The 27,587-nt window shown below is 41.0% G+C and overlaps 3 protein-coding genes and 1 non-coding gene across 4 annotated transcripts in view; 2 read left to right on the forward strand and 2 right to left on the reverse strand.

The window, feature by feature from the left end:
• Positions 1 to 206: 206 nt before the first annotated feature.
• Positions 207 to 6,131, forward strand: LOC124283793 (cadherin-related tumor suppressor-like). Its single transcript, XM_046719819.1, has 4 exons — positions 207 to 506; positions 869 to 1,074; positions 1,287 to 1,545; positions 2,022 to 6,131. The coding sequence occupies exons 1-4, from the start codon at positions 317 to 319 to the stop codon at positions 3,731 to 3,733; spliced, it is 2,367 nt and encodes a 788-aa protein (XP_046575775.1). The 5' UTR covers positions 207 to 316; the 3' UTR covers positions 3,734 to 6,131.
• A 3,783-nt stretch (positions 6,132 to 9,914) lies between these two features.
• Positions 9,915 to 9,985, forward strand: Trnag-gcc. The gene has a single exon. It is a non-coding gene; the product is annotated as a tRNA-Gly (tRNA).
• Positions 9,986 to 11,953: 1,968 nt separating this feature from the next.
• LOC124283803 (cubilin-like) lies at positions 11,954 to 26,846 on the reverse strand. Its single transcript, XM_046719832.1, has 6 exons — positions 26,756 to 26,846; positions 17,967 to 18,056; positions 15,819 to 15,930; positions 14,911 to 15,035; positions 14,212 to 14,373; positions 11,954 to 12,643 (listed from the first exon to the last, which is right to left on the reverse strand). Exons 1-6 carry the CDS (start codon positions 26,844 to 26,846, stop codon positions 12,474 to 12,476), a joined length of 750 nt encoding a protein of 249 aa, XP_046575788.1. The 3' UTR covers positions 11,954 to 12,473.
• LOC124283794 (transcriptional regulator ATRX-like) overlaps positions 24,134 to 27,587 on the reverse strand; it is a 48,779-nt gene continuing 45,325 nt past the window's right edge. The window contains 1 exon segment of the mRNA XM_046719821.1: positions 24,134 to 27,501. Within this exon segment, the coding sequence (XP_046575777.1) occupies positions 27,232 to 27,501 (270 nt within the window). The 3' untranslated portion in view covers positions 24,134 to 27,231.

Here is a 27,587-nt window from a genome sequence, read left to right on the forward strand (position 1 = left end):
ACTCTTTGAGAGCAGTTAGCAGAAATGCAATATCTTCGGTAAATTTCAAATTTATTAGAATTTCATTGTAAAATATTTTGTCCCCAAAGTGACGAGACAAGTGCATGGCCTTCGTGTTCTAAGATAGATGATAATTTCCAGTATATGCAACCAACACGCTGTGTTCATTAATTGTTTACTACTTCCAGGTCAAAGGTTGTGGAGTCAGTTGATGCACTCAACATTGGAGGAGTTCCCAACATCAGCAACATTCTCCAATACGCTGGGGATGTGCAGTCACATGATTTCGTCGGGTGTGCTCACAGCTTCGAGGTGAATGGCATTGACATGCTGGACGTCAGAGGGGCCCTTCATCGCGCAGGGAGTCGCTGACAAGTGTCCGAGGTCAAGCCCAGGAGGCCAGTGTGCTTTGATGTCATGTCAGAATGGCGGTCGGTGTGTGGACGAGTGGACGACCACCAGGTGTCAGTGCAGAAAGGATTACATGGGAGACAAGTGTGAAGAAGGTAACAGTAATGTTTTCAGTTGCAATAGATGAAACATGAATAAGATTTACTTCTTCAGTGGCACGTGAAGATTTTGGTTAGAATTGGTCTTCAGCAACTCATGCTTGTCGTAAGAGTCGACTAACGGGATCGGGTGGACAGGCTCGCTGACTTTGTTGACACGTCATCGTATCCCAGTTGCGTAGAAAGATGTTCATGCTGTTGATCACTGGATTGTCTGCTCCAAACTTGATTATGTACAGATCGCCTCTATATAGCTGTTGTCCAAGATATTTACAGACAGTATTCAGATTGGCGCTTTTAGATCTGAACTTGTCCTATTTGATATTTTGTTATCAGTGTGCTTTTGGTTGTATTTGTAGAATGGAAGCCATTTGGGTTTGGACCTGATGCAACAGTGGAGTACAAGGTTCGGGACAGTTATCGCAGAGACACAAAAGTGTCAGAAGTGACGTCTCGGAGAAAACGAGCATTGGACAGTTCAAAGGTTTTCCTTCGATTCCGAACAACAAAATCCAGTGGAAATCTGTTGTATGTTGCCATCAACAACAAGAAATCCTATATCTGGGTAAGTCATATGTTCTCAATGCTTCATTTGTCAATATGTTTTAAAAGTTTCAGAGGAAAGATGATTTAGACTTGTGGAAATGTATTCACATATTTTTTACAAGATTTTAAGTGTATTTCCATTTGGACAGTAGTTTCAGAAAGTCTGAAATACCCATTATAATGTCTCTTGAAAGTTTTATAAATTCACCTTGAAAACACTCTATTTTTCAGATTGAGGACAGCACTATAAAGTTTGTCCTGATGAATGGTGATGTGAATGACCCACTGTCAATTGAGGGTGCAACTGTGACAGATGGCGAGTGGCACAACGTGACGGTGACTGGATCAGGAAGCAACTTCATCCTCAAAGTGGACAAAACTACCACCGAGTCCAAGAATTTTGGATCATCCTTCGACTTTTCTTCCGTTGATGTATCAGAAATGAAATTAAGTGGAGAAAGAACTGTTCCAAGTGGTTCCGAAATACCAGGTAATGTTTGCTTATGATGTCATTGATTGATGTTATGGCTTGTCAGCTTACTCTGGCGCAGAGTCACTTAGATTGTAGACATTTACCAGTTGCTAGGGTCATGACCAGACAAGTTCAGTGTTCACTCATCAGCAGATTCTGGCATGACAAAGGGACATGACTCTGTTCAGATTATGGCACTTAGGTGGTGGTGAAACATTTTGTTACTATAATATATACTGGACAAAAATAGTTAGGGATATATGTAAATTTTGAAATTATGAATAATGATCTATTTATTCATTGACACACTGATAAAATATCAATCATAAAAATACCAATATCCCTAACATATTTTGTCCAGTATAGTTGGCTATTGTCCTTGTTTTCACTGTAAAGTAAATATTAGATGGATAGTTTAAATCACTGCATCTTTATGTGTATAATTACTGTTAAAATCTTTCCACCAACTAACAACTTGGCTGTTTTGTTTTCAGGTTTTGATGGTTGTATCTCCTCCTTCTTCATTGATGATGAGAAACTTCCATTCGGAGGATCTGATGGTCGGTACGAGATCACGGTGTCCGGAAGTGTTGAGACTGGTTGTCAAGCCCTGTGTGAGAACAACCCCTGCGGAGGTGGGCAGACGTGTAGTGTAGATGGAGAGGCGATAGCCTGTATTGCAGCCCCCGACAACGGTGGAGGTCTCCAGATCGGAGTCATCATTGTCATCTGTTTCTTCACTCTGCTTATAATCGCCATCGTCATTGTGTTCATCATCTTCAAGCGACGTGGAATGTGCCGGAAAACGTGTCTGAAGAGTCAGACGAAGACAAATGGCAACCTGGGCCACAGTCTGGGTGGGTCTCAGGAGAACCCAGACTCAGGATATGTGGAGAACCCAAATGAGGAGATGATCATCGGTAACCACATCACCAATGAACTGATGCTCCAGAAGAGTAGCTCACTTTCGACAAAACCAGATTTGATTGGATCCAACACGATGGGCCGAGCTCTTCCTCAGCCAGTGGAATTAGAAGATGGTACTGTGATTGTTGAAAATGGAGGCAGTGTCAGCCACATGCAGCCATATGATGAGAATATCCCGGAGTGTTACGATCTGGAAAATGCCAGCAGTATTGCTCCCTCAGATATAGACGTGGCACTGCATTACAGACATTTACGCAATGGCCAGGGGCCAAAATTCAGACCTAACCCTCATTCATATCAGCAGAAGGCTCCGTATGGTCGCCATGGTGAGAGCCCATTGACATTTGGCCCTGGTGGCCGTCCTGGATCGGTTAGTCCAAGCATGCTCAAACCTCGAAATGGCTACCAAAATCCTAGCTCCATGACTGGGTCTGCTGTGTCAGTACCCGCAAGGAACAGTCCACATGTTCTAAATGTGCGGAGACCCAACTCAGCACAGGCTGTGATGAGGAATAGTCCTCTTCAAAATAATCACAGGGCCAGTCCTCTTGGCCAGCTTCAGATGAGAAACACCCCGTTGTCGCAGGCTCACAGCCGGAGCAACTCGGCACATTCTCTCGGGAGCCATCACAGCCACAGCAGCTCCAGCTCATCAGCTCCCAGGATCCCTACTTCCCATCTACACAAGCCTGCCAGACATAGCAGGAAGCATGGGGAGAAAGGCCTGACTGTGGAAGAGATTAACCGGCTAAATGCCCGACCAGACAATACTGCACCTGTCAGCATGGCTGAAGCCTTGTCTTCCTCCAGTGGTGACCATAAATATCGTAGCATGAAGCTACAGGAACAGCTGGATAGTGGAGTGTTGTTGGAGCCGCCAGACTCCAGTTCTGAGGACAGTGGAGCCAATGATTCCTTCACTTGCTCCGAGTTCGAGTATGAAAACGACAGGACCAGAACAGACTTTGACCAGGGTTTGATATTCTCCAAGTTGCCTGATGTACACGAAACTGACGAAAACCCCATTGATAGTCGTGTGAATTCAGATGGTATGGATTCTAATGGTGATTCCTTCACAAGTACTGTTGCCTCGTCAGAGGACAATCCCTTCAACCCCAATCAAAAACCAAATGGGGCATTCAATTTTGATGCCCTTTTGAATTGGGGTCCGAACTTTGATAAACTTGTAGGAGTGTTTAAAGACATTGCCTTGTTGCCAGACAATGAGAAACAAGCACTTGAAGGAGTTCCAGGAAATGATTATGAAGAATATGTTTAGGTATTAGTTAATCAATGGCTATTAATTCTCATTTGTTACTACAGCAGTCATTTGTGAGATCTTCATTATCGAGAATCCTCCATGGTACACAATGGATTTCAGATTCAACTGAAATATTTTACCTCAGCATCGAGTATCAAAATGTAGATATCCTTTTCTATGGTGTCGTTTAGCAATATGTACATGTTCACTTTTGAACCACCATTTTTCAATTGTAAATAATTAAGTTTTATTTTAACAATGGTGATTATTTATGTTCTGCACCAAAGAGCAAATTGTAGAGAAGGCTTTGTTGACCCGTATAAGGCAAATAACCATTGTTCCAGATACGAAATACAGGATTCACATCAGATGTAAATATTGTCTTGTGATGTTAAGTATTAGATTGGACTGGAACATTGAGATTTGTATTTAGTCAGCAAGGCCAACTATTCTGTAGAAGACACAAGCACATCTGCTTAAGTGGAGGCAAACCAATGAATCTCGTCTGTAATGCGTAGATAAACAAATACAACTTTCCTTAAAACTACTTGGCATAAATGTAAGTGTAAGTGCGTCATTGGAATGACAAACAACTGTTTGTGATAACAAAAATATTTGATAATGTCCACTCAGTTATGTAATTGAATTAGACAACACATTAGGCATCTGGTGTTTGGCAATGTCTATGAGAAATGGATGATGTTTAAAGTTGTGCATGTTTATGTACATGTTATTAAGACGAGTTTGAGTAGAAAATGAGATTAATGAGACGTAGCTTAGCAAAAAGTGACGCAAATCTTAAATTGCAGAAAAATTACTCTGACAAATCAAACGTAATTTGTAAGAGATGTTGTTCATCTTGTAAATCATTTCTTCATTTGTGTAATCGCCATTTTTGTGCCCCATGTGCATCTTTTGCTAGTTTCAAATCACTTGAAGGTTATGCCTCCAGAGAAATGGAAGTTAAACATCACTTAGTGTAGTTTCCATGGCAACACCACAAGGAGCACTATTTATTTTTGATACAAATTGTATGGTTGATTGTATGAGTGTGTTTGATATTTTTATTGTGTACAGAAAAGCTGCTTTTACAATCCTGATATTTTACTCGTGTACAGCAATCACGTCAGGTCTAAAGGCAGGTGAATTTGCTGATCGGTGTGTGTTGTTTGGAGATGTAAATTATCATCACCTGAATCGAAGTTCTTGCCAGTATCTCCAACAATTTGCAAGATGGGTGACGTTTTATGTGGATAACATTCTCATTGCCATATAACCGAATCCAAACAGTGAGATTCTTCCAAAACTCTGCTCTCAGCTGATGATGAAGGGCTGAAATCGATGTACCGCAATTGGATATTACAGCAACTATGTATGGTTATGCAACTTGTCTTTGTGAAAAAATGATGTCATTATTACTTAAGAATCTATTACATGTCTACTAAACCTTTGTGAGAAGTGGTTTTGAAATCAGCGTCTTGAAGAAGTCACTTGTTCCCATTCTTATTTGTGTCACCATGGAAACAGTGGACAGGCAGATTTTTGTGTCATCACCCTTGTATATACTCACATTGTCCATGTTTTATTGTCATGACGACGATGTACACAAATGCCTTCCATTCAGTTGCAATGAGTGGTAAAAGAGTTGTCTCCCTTCACATTCCATACTCCATAGATAACATGTCGTCAATTCTTTGTATTGAGATTATCAATTACATTGTCAGTTACACAGAATCATTGACAGTTTATTGTTATGTTTTAAGTGCTGGTGTTAATGCAATTCTGTGGAAGCTATGTTATTGGCTGACTGCCAGACCTGAAGCCAGTTAATCATCGTCATGCAATGAATGTTCAGGCACTGATCTTCCATGAAGATATTGGTAACACATAGATCAACAATATCGGCATGTTGTTATCTATATGTTATCCCAATATTTCCATATATTTCTGCATAATGGCAGTGTTAAGTCTTTGAGTTGAGTTGAAGTCAGTCTATGTTTACCACTTTCACCAGTAGGGTGCAGATCAAGAGACCAAAAAATGATACTCATGACAATCAGGTTTTTGTTCTGGCTGAACCTTGTGGCGATAAAAAGTATCTGAAATTGAAATAATCATAAAATATTTAAATGAAATAAAATTTTGTGAACATCATTAGTCTCATGATGACTGCAAACTACTATGTGCTAAAGGAAGGCTTTAGTCTGCTATGGCCTTATTCTCGATTCCTATGCAAGCTGCCAAAGACTGACAGTGTATCAAGTACTTGTACAGTTGTCATTCAGTTGTATTGTAATTGTTATTGGTTTGTTTGATATCTGAATGCAAGGTGCGAACAGGCCGTGTCATCTGTATCTGTGGTCAGAAATATAATTCAACATGATGAAATAAAATGCCAAATAAATATTTAATAAAATCCTGTTGTGTCTGTCATGATTGATGGGAGATGCGTAAGCGCTTGTCCACAGTGCTGGATAGGAAGACATGGAGGTGGAAACTCGGCCAAGGAACTGTCCATGTTCACAAGTCCCTGTGGTCGACCATTTAGCCGACACCTTTCTCTCACTCTAATGTGGCAACAGGTTGCTGTCATCGTGGTTTATACTGCACTTTGCAAGATTCCACCTTGGATGATGGCCAGTGAATTAAGGTGTCTGGGCCAGACAAACCAGTGATTGATAGTATGAGCATTGTCACAGGCTGTCGGTGTTAAACATAAAACCAAAATCTACAGATCCAGTTGGTCACCTCTTATGACAGAGTTTAAATACGGTGTGTGTGTGTCTGTGTCTGTCTGTCTGTTCTAAGGGGGTGATGGGGTAGCATAAGGATTGAAGTGTCTTGTCTGTCATGCTGAAGACCCAGGTTCGATTCCACATGTGGGTACAACTATGTAAAGCCCATTTCTGGTGGCCCCCACCATGATATTGCTGTAATATTGCTATCAGCGGCATGAAACCATACTCACTCACTCACTCTGTTCAAAGGTGAAATAATCATATCTTCATTATACAAACATGCAAAGGCTGGGGGAAAAGCCAGAAATGAATTTATGTAACATGACTTTTTATGGCACATCCTTCAGTTTGCATACTATGGATACAAAACAATTTATTTTCTACATATATCACAAAATACCAAATTGACAAATCAACAAAAAAGGTAATAAGTTATGATAAAAATAGTAAAGCTAAAACAATGACAAGGGCAAAGTATGTTGATGACATCACATCAGCAATGATGTTATTTGACAATAGGACGTCTCCATCACAGATAAGAAACTGACTGAAACTTGAGTTCTGCATAAAAACCGATGTCGTGGTTGTCAACTTGCCAGGTCCAATAATGCTGCTGTTGCAGGTTCCCAGTTTATTAACCAAATTTACTTGACAAGTACAAATTGCTAGAGTTTTAGATCAAGAAAAACTTGGTTAGTTAAGTTTAAAAGTCTATGGTTCTGCCTGTAGATGAGCACAAGCCTCATTGGGGACACAGCCTATGGAATACGTTGGTAGGGAATGCTTTCAGACCTCACAGTTCAACATTTTCCTTTTTGTCTTGGTACCAAAAACAATTTGGGAGCCAGCAACACGTCACAAGGATCCAAAATTTAACAAAACAGTTATAATACCATCATGAAAAAAATTATGCTACTTTCTTTGCAGTTAATTCTGAGCAAGAATGTCAAATTTTCTGAACATGCATTTTAACAAGCAAGCGAGCTTAGTTTTCTGCCACACTCAGCAATATTCCAGCTGTATGGTCTGTAAATAATCAAGTGTGGACCAGACAATCGACTGATCAATAGCATGAGCATCGTTCTACGCAATTGGGATACGATGACATGTGTCAACCAAGTCAGTGAGCCTGACCACCCGATCCCGTTAGTCGCCTCTTACAAGCATGGGTTACTGAAGATCAATTCTAACCCGGATCTTTGCGGGTGTTTAAGAAATAAGACTGTCAGAATTATAGATCGTAATGCAAATTAATACAGACATAAGATGTCAACCATTACATGATGAGTCTGAAAAATCACCCAATTCTGAGACTCGGAAAGTAAAAATACCACTAACATAAGACTGACTGACTGACTGAGTTTGGTTTTACGCCGCTTTTAGCAATATTCCAGCAACATCACGGCTGGGGACACCAGAAACAGGCTTCACACATTGTACCCATGTGGGGATTCGAACCCGGGTCTTCAGCGTGACGAGCCAACACTTTAACCTCTAGGCTACCCCCACTAACATAAGAGGTAGCAGGGGAGAAAAATGTTGAAAAAAGTTTGTTTGTTGTTTAACGCCGCACTCAGCAATATCCCAGCTACATGACAGCAGTTTGTAAATATTCGAGTCCAGACAATCCAGTGATGAACAGCATATTCATCAATCTAGGCAATTGGGATACAATGACACGTGTCAACCAAGTCAGCGAGCCTGACCACCCGATCCCATTAGTCGAAGATGAATGATGCATTTAAATCAGTTTCATCAAAGATGATCATCCTTGCCGACGTGCTAAAGTTACCGGTCATGGCAGCAGATGCAGAAGTCGAACACGAAGAAAATCACTTGCAAGATTTGGCTGATTTCCAGAGCAGCAGCAGTAGCAGCAGCAGCAGCTCCAGTAGTCTGTGTGTGACATCATACATGACAATGAGATACTGGAACATTCCTGACTGAGGCAGAACATGTGTGACTCCACTTACAGCCTTCCACCATCATGTTTCTGTCGTGTAAAACCCAGCTGGGATTGATGAGGCTTGTCTCGCTGTCAGGACAACCTCTACTACGTCTACTAGTACACAGGGTTGTAAGATGGAACTGTGTGTAGTTACAGTAATACAAATGTAACGTTTCAGGTTCACACAGCATAGCTATAATTCTATTGTCAAGGAAGCAATTACGTAATTAATTGCTGAGCATTTACATTCCACTGGAGTTGAATCTCCATCTTTGGTGACTAGGTTTGAATCTAATACTTTCTTGTCATTAGCTTTACTGGGCTTTGGTTTTACATTGGGTTCATCAGGTACTGTTATAATAATTGTTTCAATGTAATCATTATTAATTTTTGTTTACAAAATAATGTGTCATGATTTTTCTGATTAAACAAACATAATTAACACATGATTGAAAGATGACATAAAACGTTTCTTTAAATCTATCATGTTATATATATATTTATTTGTTTTTGTTGGAGAATATTAATGATAAGTTATAATGCTTTATGTTATTAGGCATATTGACTGAGGTTGACATTCAGCTGATAACTTTGCTTTCCACGTTTCTAATGTTGTGAAAGAGAAATTAATCATAACAAAAACTCTAATTTGTGATATCAATGACAGATTAAACATGAGACGTTGGTGCACTGATTCGAAATTGTGCATCTTAAATTATCATTTGGTTTTAATGAAATATTTCATAAATTGTAAAGAGATTCAACTTCCATTGATTGTTGAAGCACAAAATTGCAATCCAACAAAGACATGTGTTTGATAATGTTTAACAATGACCAACATGGAAATTTTATTATGTCATTATAACTTTTAAGTTTTCTGTAGTTGTGCTATAGTAGAGTATGATATACTTATTCTACCTGTAGATACCCTTCAACTCTGTGAACCCATTTCCCACTCATTTTTACCTGTGTAAAAGTGTCATATATATTTTCTTATGTTAATATTTTAATGTCATGCATTTTCTATTTAGTGCTAATCAGTTCTGCAATATGAATTTATCTCAGGACAATGACTTATGATCTATTCAGATGCGGCAGTAAAATACCCTTATAAAATCCGATGTCGATCAAAGGGACATAACTCTCAAAACTCGAAGGAAGGAATCAATTAATTTATAGACGCTTTCACTATTAATTAATGTCACCATTTGCAACATATTGTGTCAATGTCTATAAACATATGTCGAGTTGTTACGACAAAACCTGGCAGCAACATTTGTTTGGAACAGTTGTCACGTGATCCAAACAACACGTGGTTACATTGTTGACCGAGCCACGTTGCGTCCCACGTTTTTAAACGCGTTTGCTTTTTCTCTTTTGTTTCCATGATATGAAGCTACTTGAAATATCATCATGAACTGAATATAATTTGAATTAAATACATTATTCTAATTTACACAAAAGCACAAACTTTTAAGCTTAACATTTTACAAAGTCGCCCTTTCATTCGTAAGCATCGGTGGTCTAGTGGTAGAATACTCGCCTGCCACGCGGGTGACCCGGGTTCGATTCCCGGTCGATGCACATTTTTTTTTTTCTTCCTCCCAATGTTTTTGGGTTCTTCTTAACAACAGCATATGATTAAATCTATTATTTGGAATTAAATTTATGTGTTAGATTAAGGCATTAAGAGATCTTGTTAAATAATCGTTGTTCTGGTCTCTGTTAGGTTCTTGCGACTTACAGGTAAATGAATAAATAGTATAAGCATTATAATTTGTTAAGTGTTTATAAGATATCTTTGTCTTAAAAGTCCCGATGTATGATTGTAACTATGATCATATTTTATTTTTCGCGCAGAATCTAAACCATGTTGTGTCAGTAATGGAAAATGGGATTACTGATGTTACGTTCTAAGTTATTAGCATACTTTTAACAATATGACTGACTGAGTTTGGTTTTACGCCGCTTTTAGCAATATTCCAGCAATATCACGGCGGGGGACACCAGAAATGGGCTTCACTCATTGTACCCATGTGGGGATTCGAACCCGGGTCTTCGGCGTGACGAGCCACGCTTTAACAACTAGGCTACCCCACTGCCCCTTTAACAATATGAATACAGTGACTGTTATAATATTTCACTCCAGGGACTAGATATTAGTCTGTCAAACCCAGTTTCTCACTCAAACAGTATTTTTGGTTGGTTTGTTGTTTAACGCCGCACCCAGCAATGTTCCAGTTATGTGGCGGCGTTCTGTTAATAATCGAGTCTGGATCAGGCAATCTAGTGATCAACAGCATGAGCATCGATCTACGCATTCGGCATGCGTCATGTGTCAACCAAATCAGCGAGCCTGACCACCTGATCCCGTTAGTCGTCTCTTACGACAAGCATCACAGGTAACACAGAGGTACATAACTGCCGAATATACAATGTCCAATTGATAAATGTTCACTTCTAAACGTATCGTGTATAGCCTACTGTGAGTTGAATCATGTTTGTCGCTCAGAGAACCATTCCACAAAGCGGGTGAGCGCGAAACGTCGTCCCCGGCACCTGGGACTGCTTTTATGGCAGTTGCAATATGCCCGTTTCTGAATAATTGCTCGTGATTCCGTACCATTTTATTGCTAATAAAGCCGTTATGTTTACGTTTATTTTCACACAAACAGAATATTCAGGCAAAACCTGACAATTTGTTTGTTGCACTTGGCAATATTCAGCTGTATGATGTCAGTCTGGACCGGCAATCAAGTGATTGACATCACGAGCATTGAACCAATTGCATGAACCAAGTCGGGGTAGCCTGACCCCTCGATCCCCCTCAGCCATGTCCCCCGTCGCTATTTTAACTTCTTTAGGTGGCAGAAATTGGAGAGTAATATACGGACAAACTTAGCATGACAACGATACAAGATCTGTATCGAAACGTCGCATCATCTGAATAAAGAAGTTGTTTATAAAGTTTGTCTGTATATATCTCTCTATTTTACTTGCATTTAAGAAGAACTGACGCCATAGTCTACAAACAATGCACTACAAACTGTCTCCAACAAACCGTCTATAAATAACGAACCCTTCGGCATTCAAGCGTATAATGTCTGTATTATAATACGATAAAACGGTTATGTGATGAACTGGATAATCGAGACTTATGAGGTGGGGTGAAATGGGGTTAAACGTCGTACTTACCAATATTTCGCTCATATGACGACGTGCATGCGTGTGTAGGTGTGGCTGCTTGTACTAGCCCAGACGTAAGCTGGTTTCATAATGCTAGATTACTGAGACACTATACCGAAGTTAAGCATGATTTCTCAGACACATTATACTGACTCCAAGCCGACCAGTCCTTGTACCCATTAACGCCGAGCGCCAGGCAGGGAACAACAAGTGCCATATATATGTTAACGTCTTTTGGTATGAGGCGGTCGGGAATCAAACCCGCGACCTTCCGCTCTCCGGGCGGACGCTCTAACCACGGAGGCAGTTGAGTTTGATGAACCCCGACACATTAAGCATTTCATAATGCAAGTAATACAGATTGAATAAGAAAGCCAACGATGTTTAATAAATAACAATGATAAATGTACAATTTACATATAAGGCGGAAATCTGTGGAAGCTTCATTTTTCGAAGACGCGGATGCTTTTAAGTCATGATTAAATGGCATGTTCCCGGATTCTCTCCATGTCCTCTGATATGTCGATCTGGTAATGATGAAACCTGATTAGTCGATCAATCTATGAGTATATTCTGATGTGTAGATCGGGCTCTAATACTATGTTCTGATGTGTCGATCTAGCCATGAGTATTCTGATGTGTCGATCCATGAGTATTCTCAGCTACGTGATCTGGGTTTGATTAAATCACATGAGTCGAGGACATCCTGATGTGTCGATCTGGCTTGGAAAATATTCTTATGTATAATCTGAAGTGTTGATTTTGGGTATGAATATATTCTGATGTGTCGATTTGGTTATGATTATCTTCTGATACGTCGATCTGGTCATGAGTATATTCTCATTTCGCTTTTGGCATGAGTAGGGGTATTTTCTGACCTGGGTATTTATGAGTATATTCTGATGTGCTGTAAATGCCGTTCTCGAGTGTATCTTAGGTTGCGAACGATGACAAGAAACAGAAGCGTAACAAAGACGACGAGGAGAATCACACCAAATATTCCTCCAAGGATGAAGTTAGCCACTGTGTATTTCGCCTCTCCGTCTGGGAGAATATCTGTAACAAATACGGTATAGGGGTAAGATGGGCATTCAACAGTACACAAAAGTATCCAATGCAAGTATCCAGTGAATCCTGCACATGTGTGGCCAACTCGTGACCATGTCTATACTGGACAACAAGCAGCTTCATCGGGGAAAAAGTGAGTGAGTTTAGTTTTACGCCGCACTCAGCAATCTTCCAGCTATGTGGCGGCAGTCTGTAAATAATCGAGTCTGGACCAGACAATCCAGGGATCAACAGAATGAACATCAATCTACGCAGTTGGGATACGATGACATGTGTCAACCAAGTCAGCGAGCCTGACCACCCGATCCCGTTAGTCGCCTCTTACCACAAGCATGAGTCACTGAAGATCAATTCTAACCCGGATCTTCACGGGTCGGGAAAAGGACAAAGATGAGATCATATGTACTATCATATATCATCTTATATAATAGACCAACCAAATAACTTCCCAATTATCTTTGAAATTAATCTACCCCCACTGGGGCACTGGGAATGTGTCCCGAACACTCCAAAGCCTGGTATGAGGTCACTCAAATGGGAACTCGTTGGGTTTCGGGTTATAATTGATGCCCAGCAACCTATGCTGGTATGGTCCAGAGTATACCTGAAAAGTTAACCCATTCTAGTTGAGCATGAGGTATAGCGTATAGGCAACACCTTACCGTTCTTTGCTTGCCAGTACTGGATATGGCAGCTGCAAGGACCAGCATGAGGTATCTTGTGGGCTATAGCGTATAAGCAACACCTTACCGTTCTTAGCTTGCCAGTACTGGATATGGCAGCTGCAAGGACGAGCATGAGGTATCTTGTGAGCATATAAGGTATCTTAGTGGGCTATAGCATATAGGCAATACCTGTACCGTTCTTAGCTTGTCAGTACTGGATATGGCAGCTGCAAGGACGAGCATGCGGTATCTTGTGGGCTATAGCGTATAGGCAACACCTTAGCTTGCCAGTACTGGATATGGCAGCTGCAAGGACCAGCATGAGGTATCTTGTGGGCTATAGCGTATAGGCAATACCTGTACCGTTCTTAGCTTGCCAGTACTGGATATGGCAGCTGCAAGGACGAGCATGAGGTATCTTGTGGGCTATAGCGTATAGGCAATATCTTACCGTTCATAGCTTGCCAGTACTGGATATGGCAGCTGCAAGGACGAGCATGAGGTATCTTGTGGGCTATAGCGTATAGGCAATATCTTACCGTTCATAGCTTGCCAGTACTGGATATGGCAGCTGCAAGGACGAGCATGAGGTATCTTGTGGGCTCTAGCGTATAGGCAATATCTTACCGTTCTTAGCTTGCAAGTACTGGATATGGCAGCTACAAGGACGAGCATGAGGTATCTTGTGGGCTCTAGCATATAGGCAACACCTTACCGTTCTCAGCTTGCCAGTACTGGACATGGCAGCTACAAGGACGAGCATTAGGTATCTTGTGATCTATAGCGTATAGGCAATATCTTACCGTTCTTAGCTTGCCAGTACTGGATATGGCAGCTGCAAGGACGAGCATGAGGTATCTTGTGGGCTATAGCGTATAGGCAATATCTTACCGTTCTTAGCTTGCCAGTATTGGATATGGAAGCCAGGCTTGGCTTGGCCGTGAGTCACTGCTTGGAACAGCACTGTCGCCGTCTTGCCCGACGTCTTAAATGTCTTCCCCTGGGGCTTGACTCCACACCATCCCAGCAGCTTGGGACTCAGTCGCCAGGGACCTGTGGGCGAACACCATGATTGGAATAATCGTTATAATATATCATAACATGATGACATTTTATTTGTGAACCCTGTATAAATGTTCAGATTCTCAATCAGAACGGGCCTACAGCGATCGTTGTTTCAGACAGATCATATTATACCGATAAAGAATGTCCTAATGATGATTAAACAAAAGGGGATAATGTTGAAAAATGTCCTATCAAAATTTGATACACATTCAAATATCTTGATGGCTAATGCCATTTGCCCCCGGTAACGTCAGAAACCTTATCTTTCGCTTACAAAACTGATGTTTCTTGAACGGCAAACTAAGCAGTTTCAGTCATTATTGCAAATTATATACATTTTCGCTGGAAAGTATTACAAAATATGTAGACATTTCGTTAATACTAACAGCGATATTTCTATTTATAGTGACGAGAACTACTTAAAAGTTAAATCTTGTCGGAATATATTAATGATTTTACACAAACCATTTAACCCAATTAAAGGTTATTAAAATTATTAAAGGGCCACACATAGATTAGCATTACCGTCTCTAACGTCCAGGTAATCTCTGTAACAAGATGGCGACCCCTCCAACTCAAACTTGATAACCTTGAACTTGATGACGCCATCTTGAATATTGCTTTCTATGATCCACTTACATGCTGAAGGCCTGAAGAATAAAACGTACATTCCTTACAATGCAGATGTTACAGTTAAAGTTCCTCCCGTTCCCCCATCCCAAATAATATTTATAAATTAATATATGCTAAAATTATTAACAAAACCTAACCCACCAATGACTAGAAAACTCACAAAAATAACTAAAAGCCCAAAAATTAATTACAATATATAGAGTCGAACCACGTTACGTTACCTCTGTTAATCTGCGGAAGAAAGCCCAGTCCTCTTATCAGTATTTTAACATGACACAACGCAAACACTACCAAGAACCAGTCTTTGCCGAAGGTAGGTACTTTTTTTCTGCATACATGTAAAGCAGCAGCAAAAGTGGTGAGTTTACGATTAGTGACTCTTGTCAGCGAATACGTTTGTTCGTTGCGTTACAACGCGTGCATTCGGTATTTTCCAGCTCTGTGAGGGCGGTCTGTAAACAATCGAACCTAGAGTAGACGGTCAGTGATTGACATCATGAGCATCGATCTACGCAATTGGGTTACAATGACATGCATAAACCACCAGCGAGCCTGACCACCCGATCCCGTTAGTCGCCTCTTACGAGAAGCATAGGTCCATGAAGACCAATACAGGGATGAGTGTCCCCTGTTAAACTGAAAACACTTCGAGGTCGTAAAAAGATCCCTAACAGAGTTTGCATTTAAAGAAGCAGACAGACAAACAGACAGACAGACAAACAGACAGACAGACAGACCAATTTAACTACTAGATTGCCCCACCTCCACAGTGGACGTTGATCAGTGAATGCACAGCTAACCTGACATAATTTCCAGGAAAGCCAGGCGATGTCAGATTCTGAGGTGTGTATGTGGCGCGGATATACTTCTCAACTGGACATGGGTCTTCATCTGCGGCACTGGCTGATGTCCCTGCAATTGTTGTGGTCTTTGAACATATTTACCGAAGTTCATTGCAACAAACATTATAACCTTGGAAAATGATATTTCATAAACAAATTACAAACACCGCTGTATCGAGGTTGAGCGACCTACGTAACTACTTCGAGTTTTCCGAAGTTCGAACCAAACGCAAAATGACGGCTAAAAAGTATAGACATGGATTAGTTTTTACTTCGCGACAACCATAACGGGTTTTTTTTGTAATTTATTTACTGATTTTTACATGTTTTTGTTTTGTTTTTGTAATTGATATTTTATTACTGAATCCTTGTTACATGTAGGGACAAAGGAACCAGGGAATTCCTTGCCCTCTTGGAGAATAGAAAAAAACATGATGAAGGATTCAGTGTTTTAACAAGATAAAACTGTCACACACACACATGCATACCAAATGACACACAGTATAACACACAATACAGATTTTTACATGTTTGTATATTCTCTATACACGAGTATTAAGGATACAGATTATTCATAGTATTTCACTTTTCACATATAGATGGATATAAGTGAGTGAGATGGGTTTAAGGCCGTCTTCAATCAGTGGTTCGCATTACGTCGTGTCAGCTCAGATCATACAAAAAGTATTGTTTCTTGTCCTCGTTTCGGTCCGTGTCTAAGTGGAAGGCGGAATGTTTAGAGTGAGTGAGAGAGTTTTGTTTTACGCCGCTTTTAGCAATATTCCAGCAATATCACGGCAGGGGGACACCAGAAATGTACTTCCCACATTGTACCCATGTGGGGAATCGAACTCGGGTCTTCGGTGTGACGAGCGAACGCTTTCATCATTGGACCACCCCACCGCCCCTGTTTAGAGTGAAAGCCGCGGTAATCGTGGATGCAGACCAAGGATGATACTCGGGATCACCACGGGAGTCGAACCTACAAGCAGCGGACCCTGGCTCAGATATTCAAGGAACCCAGGAAAACTGGATTTGGTCAGGTTGCACATGGTGCTCGGTGAACTGTTGTACTTTTTGATCAGGAAAGACATGGTGTCATCAATTATCGTGTTATTTCCAAAGTACCAGGTGAGCTATTATGCTATTTGATCAAGAAGAACAATGTACCAGGTGACCTATTATGCTATTTAATCAGGAAGAAAAAAGAACCAGGTGAGATATTGTGCTATTTGACCAAGAAGAGCAAAGTGCCAGGTGAGCTATTGTGTTATTTGATCAAGAAGAACAATGTACCAGGTGACCTATTATGCTATTTAATCAGGAAGAACAAAGTACCAGGTGAGGTGATGTGCTATTTGGTCAAGAAGAACAAAGTACTAGGTGAGCATTTGTGCTATTTCACCAGGAAGAACAAAGTGCCAGGTGAGCTATAGTACTATTTCACCAGGAAGAACAAAGTGCCAGATGAGCTATAGTACTATTTCACCAGGAAGAACAAAGTACTAGGTGAGTATTTGTGCTATTTCACCAGGAAGAACAAAGTGCCAGGTGAGCTATAGTACTATTTCACCAGGAAGAACAAAGTGCCAGGTGAGCTATAGCACTATTTCACCAGGAAGAACAAAGTGCCAGGTGAGCTATAGTACTATTTTACCAAGAAGAACAAAGTGCCAGGTGAGCTAAAGTACTATTTCACCAAGAAGAACAAAGTGCCAGGTGAGGTAATGTGCTATTTGGTCAAGAAGAACAATGTGCCAGGTGAGGTATTGTGCTATTTGATTAGGAAGAACAAAGTACTAGGTGAGCATTTGTGCTATTTCACCAGGAAGAACAAAGTGCCAGGTGAGCTATAGTACTATTTCACCAGGAAGAACAAAGTGCCAGGTGAGCTATAGCACTATTTCACCAGGAAGAACAAAGTGCCAGGTGAGCTATAGTACTATTTTACCAAGAAGAACAAAGTGCCAGGTGAGCTATAGTACTATTTCACCAAGACGAACAAAGTGCCAGGTGAGCTATAGTACTATTTCACCAAGAAGAACAAAGTGCCAGGTGAGCTATAGTACTTATTATGTGAACAATTTGGAAATCCAGCATACTAACACGTTTGATCGAAGAGAATATGGCGGACATCAGCAACAACTCTCCAGCCCTCATGACAGCGATATCCTTCAGCAGAAGCCTCGTTATGACCTGAAAGCGAGATGCACGTGAAGCACGTTATATGCACGACTGTCTCGTGCAGGTTACACTTGCTTTTATCTGAAGACAAACTCGTGTGAACGCGGCACGGATTGCATATTTTCTGATTGTTTACACGATGACTTTAAACTAGTACCTTGCAAAGATCACCCTCAATTACCAATACGTCATGGTGTTTATATTCCATTAAGCACGGACCGAGATCATAACAGAATGCCCTTTGTTTTTCAGATCCATGTTCTATAATTCAACTCCAAGGTCGCATATGAATACAAATGATAAAACTAAAGTACTGTCGGAAATAGAAAAAACTTTTGTTTTCGCATTGATATCTACAATTTATGCAGTTAATATCTGTAAGTGTGAAATATCTGTTAAACTAAGTTCGGCCTACCTACAGTCTCAGTGGTAGGGAGATAGGAAACGTAGAAAAAGGACTTTACTGAGGAGAGATTAGTGCAGAAATGAGAAATGCGTTTTTTGTCCAAGTCCAAAGCGACTTATTTGGAAAAGGCCATGACTTTATGCAAATTAGTGTGCGATGATCTTGTATTACAAAGGACAACTTTTAAATGTCCATTTTCAAATTAAACTAAGCTTCATTATAAACGATAGCTGACGTAAAAATAACTGTAATACTGAAACTATGCATGAAGGATGTAGCTGCCATGGAGTCTCACTATCACTATAAAAAGACCAGGTAGGAGGGGTCGTCTCAAAAGTAAATCCAGGACGGTTGTCGCAGACAGTGGTTGGGATCGGGCTGGGGGATAGAGATATAAGTATAAGATAAAGCATGACCCGCGGGCATAACGAAGAAGTAAGGATGTTTTCCCTCGAGGAAAAAAAAACGGCCCTCGGGAAAACATCCTTACTTCTTCGTAACGCCCGAGGGCCATGCTTTATCCAACTTATAAACCGACCGAAGATATACTTTAGATATAATTTCAATATTTAGTATTTACTGTTGAAAGCAACTGGGATGAGACTGGCAGCCGACGCCTCGCCTTGCACGCGCAATGCACGCGGTCTGCACGCGCTACGCGTGCGCTGCCCGTACTACCCGTCATGCCGACAGACAAACAATCTTTCTTTCATAGCGATCCTTCGTAGCCTAGTGGATAAAACCTTGAAGCTAGTAAGCGAAGGGTTGCTGGTTCGAAACCGGGTGTCGGCACTACATGTTGGAAGTTTTCAATAATGTTATACGATTGCATTCAGTGATGGCAAGACAAAGTCGCATCAATCTTTAAAACAAGTAATAATTCAAAGTCAAGGTCTATTCCTCAGAAAATCCCCGGGCAGAGGAACGATATTGAAGTAATGCCCCTAATCGACGGGGCATCGGGATAAGACACGAAATACTGCCTCGCTCGAACAATAGAGTGACGTCACTGGAGGTTTATAAGCTGAGATAAGATAATCCTTTAGGGGAAGCAAACGGCATGTCACAACAATTTACAAATAATATCCAGTCCTGTCGATCTTCGGGTGGTTATGCCACCTGTATATTGGGAGACATTTAATACGATGGCTGATTTAAGTTTTTCCATGGGTATCATACCCTTTTACGTATCTCAACATAAACTCTCTGATCAATAGATGAGACATATTCAACACACGTGAAAAAAATATATCTTTGAGATGACCCCTTGTGCTTGTAAGGTAGGACGTGCATTTCATGCCAGGTGAGTCGACGGTCCGTCATCATACCTGGCTGATGACATCTAATTGACATCTATAGTCCGATCTATTGTTTTGAGCAGCTATTCGTATTTTTTGCCCGATTTTACGAGTAAACTTGCGTTTCTGGATATACTATTACGCATCCCACTGAATGCCCAGTTGGGCCGATGTGGGTTATTTCGATATATGCTATTCGTAAATTTGTCAATTTTAGGGATACAGACTAACAGCCTAAAAGCACGGTTTTTTTTCTATTTCCGACAGTACTTCAGGACAAAAGAGATGTGTCTGCAATGAAAGCTGTTATCAGAAAATGGGTTACTCCAGTTATATGTATATTATTTGTAGAAATCTACCTGACACATTTCATTCCTTTCGCATAGAGATTTAAAGCACTTTGACATGAAAGACTTGTGTCCAAATACACTCAGAACCTGTGTGCCTTGACAGGTCTCCTGTTCAGGTGTAGATCAGCCAATCTGTAGAGCCATAAACATGTCAATATAATGAATTGTAAATTATCAGTCATATATAAGATCACAATTTCCTTCGTCACTTGTATTATAACAACGGGTTTTTATATGCCAACGCTGCCATTCTTCCAATGAGCTTGAGAGAATCTTGAGTGACACGCAGAACTGTTTTCTAAAAATGAATACATGACACGATATAGGTGAATGATTAAGGAGCATGAATTAGCTCTGAAACGTCGTGATAAAAAAGGAAAAAGTTGTTATCCGTAAAACGTGTCATGTATTCATGTTCGTCCCATTTCTAAATGTCTTGAAGAACTGCTTTATAAAAACGTTAACAAAACAGACCCCGTACCTTGATGTCGCCAACAGCGAGAGATCTTGTATACACCGACAGTCGGAGCGAGTGTTGCACAAAACCACGGCTCGCATACAGAAGTAAAGCAGGTATGAAAGTTCTCGGCTCTAAATGTGAACCGAAGAAATCCGATTGCCTCCGGACTAATACCCACTCAGTATGATAATCTACCTATATATGCGAGCAAGCCACTCTCAATCTGTACAGGATCAGTAGTACTAACCCATGGGCTATCAATGTTGCGTTGTGGAATGCAACAACTGAATTAATTGGGTGATTAATGCTATTTGGTAGTCAATCAGTTCTGAACACATTAAATATTCAGTTATAAACACCCTCTGATATATGGTCCATGATAAAGTTGAGGAAAGCAAATGTTACAAATATAGCTTAATTAGTCACATAATTGTGTCTTGAAAGACACGACAGTGTATGTCCACATGTCAGTACAAATGCATACTTCATAATCGAACTATGTAAAGTGTGAAGAGGCGCAGTTTAAATCGTAACCAGATATACCCAACATGTTACGCACAAGAGGTTAAAGAAATCTGACTCTCTCACATTACTATAGTTAACGACCGTGAAGATCCGGGTTAGAATTTGTCTTCAGTAACCCATGCTTTTCGGAAGAGGCGCCTACAGGGATCGGGTGGTCAGGCCCTCTGACGTGGTTGACATAGTCATCGTATCCCAATTGCGTAGATCGATGCTCAAGCTGTTGATCACTGGATTGTCCGGTCAAGACACGATTATTTACAGAGCGCCACCATCCCAGATAGCATTCGGACGTTGGGCCAACGTCTGAATGCCATCTGGGATACAACTGGAACATAATTCGAACACTTCCGTCTTTCATCGGATAGTGAAACGTATGGACTATACTGAAACGAACATTATGTGCGCCAGGTGAGATGACCCAGCAAGTCAGGCGCTGTTCCATTTTCGAGTTATTAAATCATTTGTCTTTCTCATTTGAACCCAAACGGACTATACAGTAGAGTTACTTCCCTTTGACATACCGAGACAAGAACATACTTAGTAAGAACTATACATGTTTAAAGAAATCGCCAATGACAGTCTGCTTGTAGAGTGGCTTGCAAAATGCGCGCATGCTGACCATTGTCTCCAAGTTCTTGTCATCTCCAACACACTCGAAATAATTGATCATAGAGTCCCTACACTATAATGCATTACCGAATAAAGTTCATCTCATCCACCAAGACTGGGTCCGCCAGTAAATACGTCACGTGGCCTCGGGATCACCGCATCCATCATGAACTACGCACCCAGTCTGATTCGACCTGTAACCAAACTTACATATAGAGCTTGCACCTAGATCCTTCTGAGAATCATTGAGGAACCGTTATATATACTCAGCAGCAAAAAAACCACGTCAGTACGAATTCAAAATTAGATAGGCACTGTAATCAAATCACTACAGAAACATTTTTGGTGTACAATATCTTGACACATCAGTGAATAACTCAGCACAATTCCAAGACATTACGTGAACGTTTGCAGTCCATTCAGACTCTTGACTTCAGTATCTAGTGTGACCACCACGAGCGGCAATAACTGCAGCACAGCGTCTATGCAGGGAGTGCACCAATCGATTGATGAAGGCCACTGGCACCTTGAACCACACTCTGAAAAAGGCCTGGCTCAAGAAATCGGCTGTGTTCGGCCTTGGTATGACATTATTCAGTCTCCTCTGAATTTTATCCCAAAGATGTTCAATTGGGTTTAAATTAGGACTAAGGGCTGGCCAGTGCATAATGTTGACACCGCTCTGCTGTAGGAAGTCCCGTGTAGCTCTGGCAGTATGGGTCCGGGCGTTATCATGCTGGAAATGTTGTTCCGGTGACGTGCGAAACGTGGTAAGACGTGGGGTCTGAGAGCTTGGTCGATGTAGCGCACCGCTGTGATGCCGCCTCCTCTACCTGGACTAAGGTTCTGGAACACCACAGGACCCACTCTCTGGTTCAGGCCTATTCCACCCCATAACATGATGCTTGCAAATCCCCATGAGTCTCTTTCCATAACACATTGGCCTAAGTAAAATGCCCACGTGGTCGCCATATTCTTGTTCTGCCATCTGCAGTTGATACGCAGTACCGACTCTCATCTGTGAACAGAACAGTTCTCCATTGTCTGTATGGCCAGTTTTGGTGTTGTAGGGCAAACTGTAGACGTTCACGCCGATGACGAGGGATGAGGATAGGTCCACGGTAAGGTCTACGGCAATGGAGGTCCCTGCTGTTAAGACGTCGGGTACTGTATCAGTACTGATTGGTCTTCCGTGTGTTCCCACTGTCTGGCGTGCTGTTTTGGATGCCTGCACGAAGGGATTCTGTACATGCTGTTGCACAACATGGCGCTCTTGTCGTCACCCTTGGTCTGCCAGTACGGGGGCGATCATTTGTGGTGTTGGTGGCCCGGAAACGTTGCTGCAGCCTGTAGATGGTCCGAACGTTGACCTGGAAGTGATTGGCAACGGCTTGTGCAGTGTGGCCAGCTTCAAGTCTTCCTAGCGCCTGGTTCCTCTGAGCAATAGTGAGTCGCAGCATCCTGCTGACGTAATGTGAATGTTTTAACCAGGTTTGGGGGTGTATTTTATAGGGCTGGTCCTTGTGAACAGCACATGCAGCATGAGTTGCATGAAAAACATGGAGAACACCGTACCATCTCCGAGATCGGGTTGCGTTTTTGAGACCATTTCCTGGGTTCCATTCTGAGTTTGGGAGGGAATGTCTTTGCTCAGGTGAAGTTGGAGATGTTGTAAAAAATATACAATCAAAACATTAAATGAGTTTACATTTATCCGTTTCTGCGCAAGAAAATTCCAAACTGACGGGTTTTTTTGCTGCTTAGTATAATTTTTGCAGCAGCACGAGCATTTCTGCAGCTTGTCTGCATGGGATCCTCGTTTGTGTGTGCTATCCTGCAAATAATCGAATCTGGACCGGCCAATACAGTGATGATTTGCAGAGATTGACTTTTAGTCACCCAAGACACTTTTGCCACCCAGAAACCCAACAAAATCCAGGAACTGGAGCAACAAGGACCAACACCATCTTTGGCAGGTGGTGCAGACTCATTTAGTTTGATATTTAGCATAGTGGCAAACTCATCCAGATGAATCTCTCCAAGGCTTCTCTTAGCAACATTCCAGTTTTATGAGGGCAGTATATATTCCAGTCTGAACTGATAACCCAGTGATTGATATTGTAAGCTGAGCATCTGAGTTTTTGCGAACGGACCAGATCCCTATTCGATATGCAGTTAACAGTGTGACCTCTGATTTTGGCATTTTTGAGGCTGTATGGATGGTTCATCTCCCATGCCTCAAACAGATCTTGTAAGGAGTCACTGCATGCAGAACCTGGCCACAGCCAAAATATCTAGCAAAGTGGTCCTGTAATTGCAGGGAGGTATTCTTGACTTCCAACTGTGAGCCTTTTCGGCAACTTTGTCAATGAGGCATCTCATTGTACCACCAAAATCTGTGACAGAACGATCAACAATGGTATAAAACAGAACAAAGAAGGTTTTCGCTTAATCTTTTTATCTTCAGACAGATGTCGTTACACATGAAGTCCCAGACTGTCAGTCGGTTCAATGTTTGGAATGAGAGCCTGAACACACCAACACAGGTCAATCAAGTTTTAGCAAAATAAGCATGGAGATGCATATAATTTAGGTATTTTCAAACCAATTCATGTCAAAATCTGGTAACCATACCCTACTAAACGTAATATAGACTAGCTGAACCACAAAATTTCCTCTCCTTGTTGGTCATTCATTTCTCTTTCCAGTGAAAAATGAACAAAAAGGAAATTCAACTTATTTAGATAACACTGTAATATGAACTTTTGAAACACATGTTCCTGACAACTTAATATTATTACACTTACATGATAGATGGTCAACATGGCAAAAATACTTTCTGTGATACAAACATTAGTGATAAACATTATAAAGCATACGACCATGGATGGTATGAAAGACTGTTTCTATGTCGAAGCATGCACAAATGCTGATACATACAACAGGTTCATGACTATATACAGGTGTTGAAAATAAATAGACTGTTTGCACGATAACAACCACTCTCACACATTTCAAATACTAAGCGATTGATACTTGTTTAAAATAATGGAATATACCAAATTAAATTGAAAAGGAGAGTACAGATGTCTGTCTCTTAACCACTGACTGAAGTATGAATGAAAACGCAATTGCATAAAAAACACCAATTATCAATATTGTCAGATATGTATTAAGACTTCTTGAGGAAGTGGTGTACAAAGAATACAAAACATTGGAATTAAAACAGAACGAAATGCCAAACTCTCTACATACAAGGGCCCTTAAGTTAAAAAGACAAAAATCCCAAATCCTTAACATACGAGGGCCCTTTGACTGACAATACTATTCCTTCATAACATGCAATTTAAAAAGCAGATCATTTGAATGAAATCGGTGTCCGGAAATGTCCTATTTTCAATCTCATCACTACCGCTACACAGGTCATAGTTGTCCGCTTTATAGGAACCTGCACAATACAAAGTGTAAGAGAAATGCTAAAAATGAAAAACAAATTAAATGGACATTGAATTGCTAAAATATTGTGTTGAAAGCAGTATAGTCTTGGTTCAAGTTGCCAACAACAGCCTACTCCGTCAACAAATTATCATTTACTTCATGTCTGAAAGACTCGAGTCAAAGAGCACCAAAGGTTCATGTAAGTTTGCTTTTCAATATTGAACAACTGATTTAGTGCTAGCTCAGTCCAACTTAAACTGAAAATATTGCTGTCTCTAAACAATAAGTACAGGCATACACTTCATTCCAACAAAATCCATGTGGGTTATGAATCTGAATAAAACCTATGCACGCTTGCATACAGCCTTAGCACTGTAGCTTACAACTTAGGAACACTTACTTAGATCCAATGTTGAACGATTTGTATTTCTCCAATGGTACATCCCTCGTTCCTCAATTGAGTGAATGAGTGAGTGAGTGTAGTTCAATGCCACTTTTAGCAATATTCCAGCAATATCATGGCAGGAACACAATTAATGGGCTTCACACATTGTATCCATGTGGAAAATCAAACCCAGGTCATCCTCGTGACAAGCAAATGCTTTAACCACTAGGCTACCCCTCCGCCCTAAATTATTTAATGTTATCTGTGTACTCACATATAGAAAGTTGCCTACCAGTGATTTGATTTAGTATTGCTCTGGACAGTACTTCAGTCATATCACAGTCAGTGTAAATGTAAGGGCATTGTTTAAGTTTCTTAATGTCACACTCAACAATATTCCTGTATATGATGGCATCATCAAGGATGGGTCGGACAAACAAGTGGTTGATATCATGACCAACAATCCACAAGGTTGTGGTGTGAGGACAAGCAATCAACCAAGTCATTGAGTCTCACCACCATTAAAGTGTCTCATATGACTATTGGTACCATTTTAACGCTGTCCAAGTCCCATGTAAGGAAACCAGAAGGGAGACATGCACTATTACACACAGATGATGTTACTTTGGGTAAATGTTGAAACACTATCATACAAGATACAGAGACCTTCATGTTACTGTTAGAGAACTATCTGAATTGAAACACTGTACACTGGCATGTCTTTCAGCATTCAGAGTGAATGAGGAAGAAAGCATTATTTTTATCAATATTCAAGTTGAGGACACCAAGAACTTGCGTCACATGTTGTACCCATGTGATATACATCTGAGTCTGTAGCATGAGTCATTGACCCGTATGAGGGTTCAGATTTGAATTGGTCAATAATTACCATAATTTAACACTATAAAATTAGAAACATGTTTAAGAAAATTCTTGCTTCTAACTCTACAATTAACATTATGAGTATTTATACATTAGCTGGGATGAAAATATAAGACTGCAAATACTTAAAAAAGCAAAAAAAAAAAAAAGAAGAAAAAAAGAGAGAAAAAGGTTCACTACTGACACAGAGCTGATTTATGATGTGCTTTTAAAATTGAAACATGAAGGAAAAGAATTAAAACATCTGTTTCCCCTAGCAACTCTTGGTCAAATCTGACGATAGGCATCTTACAAAGAAACAAACATGATATTACGAAGCAATCACCACACACACTTGCTCTCTAAGATTAAATGTTACATCTCCATTTGTACATGAGCTTCGTCCCGGTCTGGTTCAGGTCCTGCTTCCCATTGGGCCACATACACCAGTGGTCCACCCAGCAGTACATCTCTCCACATTACTGTTCTCTTTGTTAACGTACAATAACGACAGCAGCAGACTTGGTAACAACATGATAACAACAAGTTTACTTTAAACCACAGCAAGTTGAAAACACTGGCTCATCAAAACTGCACCAGACGAATAACATAAGCTAGTGAAAGTTTTTGCAAGCCTTGTATATGTTATGGTTTTCCAAGCCGAACTCTGCATCTGCAGCAACACTTCACCGGCCAGTCCGAGATCAGGCCCTTGTGCCAGTCCAGATTCTAGTTCTACCCAGTCCTTTCTGCCAGCAGACAAGTGCCGACAAAGGTCATGTCTACATGACTACAATACACACGCCTACGGTCCCCTCCTATCAAGACTTGGACAGGTCTATCACTACCGGAGGGTTATTTGTGGTGGTACTGCGTGCGTTGGAGGCATCTTTCTTTCCACTGCTGCCACTTGGCGTTGCGAGAATGCTGCGCAGTGCTCCGCGTGGGGTCGGGGGCCGGTGTTGCATGCCAAATGGCATGCCCATCCTGGATCCCATCGGACCACCTGCACGGGGATTGGCCATTCTGTTGCGGGTCAAGTCGTTGATCTGACGCTGCTGGGTGCGAATGTCGTTCTGAATCCGTTGTAGTCGATGCATCTCCATCATCCCGCTGCTGTTCAATCTGAAATAAAGCAGATGAGCAGGTGACTAGGGATTTGAGTGAGTGAGTGAGATACAAATTCATGTCGCATAAGCATTATTTCAGCC

Source organism: Haliotis rubra, unplaced genomic scaffold (assembly GCF_003918875.1).
Source record: "Haliotis rubra isolate DU_JTF1 unplaced genomic scaffold, ASM391887v1 Scf321, whole genome shotgun sequence".
In the NCBI taxonomy this organism is placed as follows: Eukaryota; Metazoa; Mollusca; class Gastropoda; order Lepetellida; family Haliotidae; genus Haliotis; species Haliotis rubra.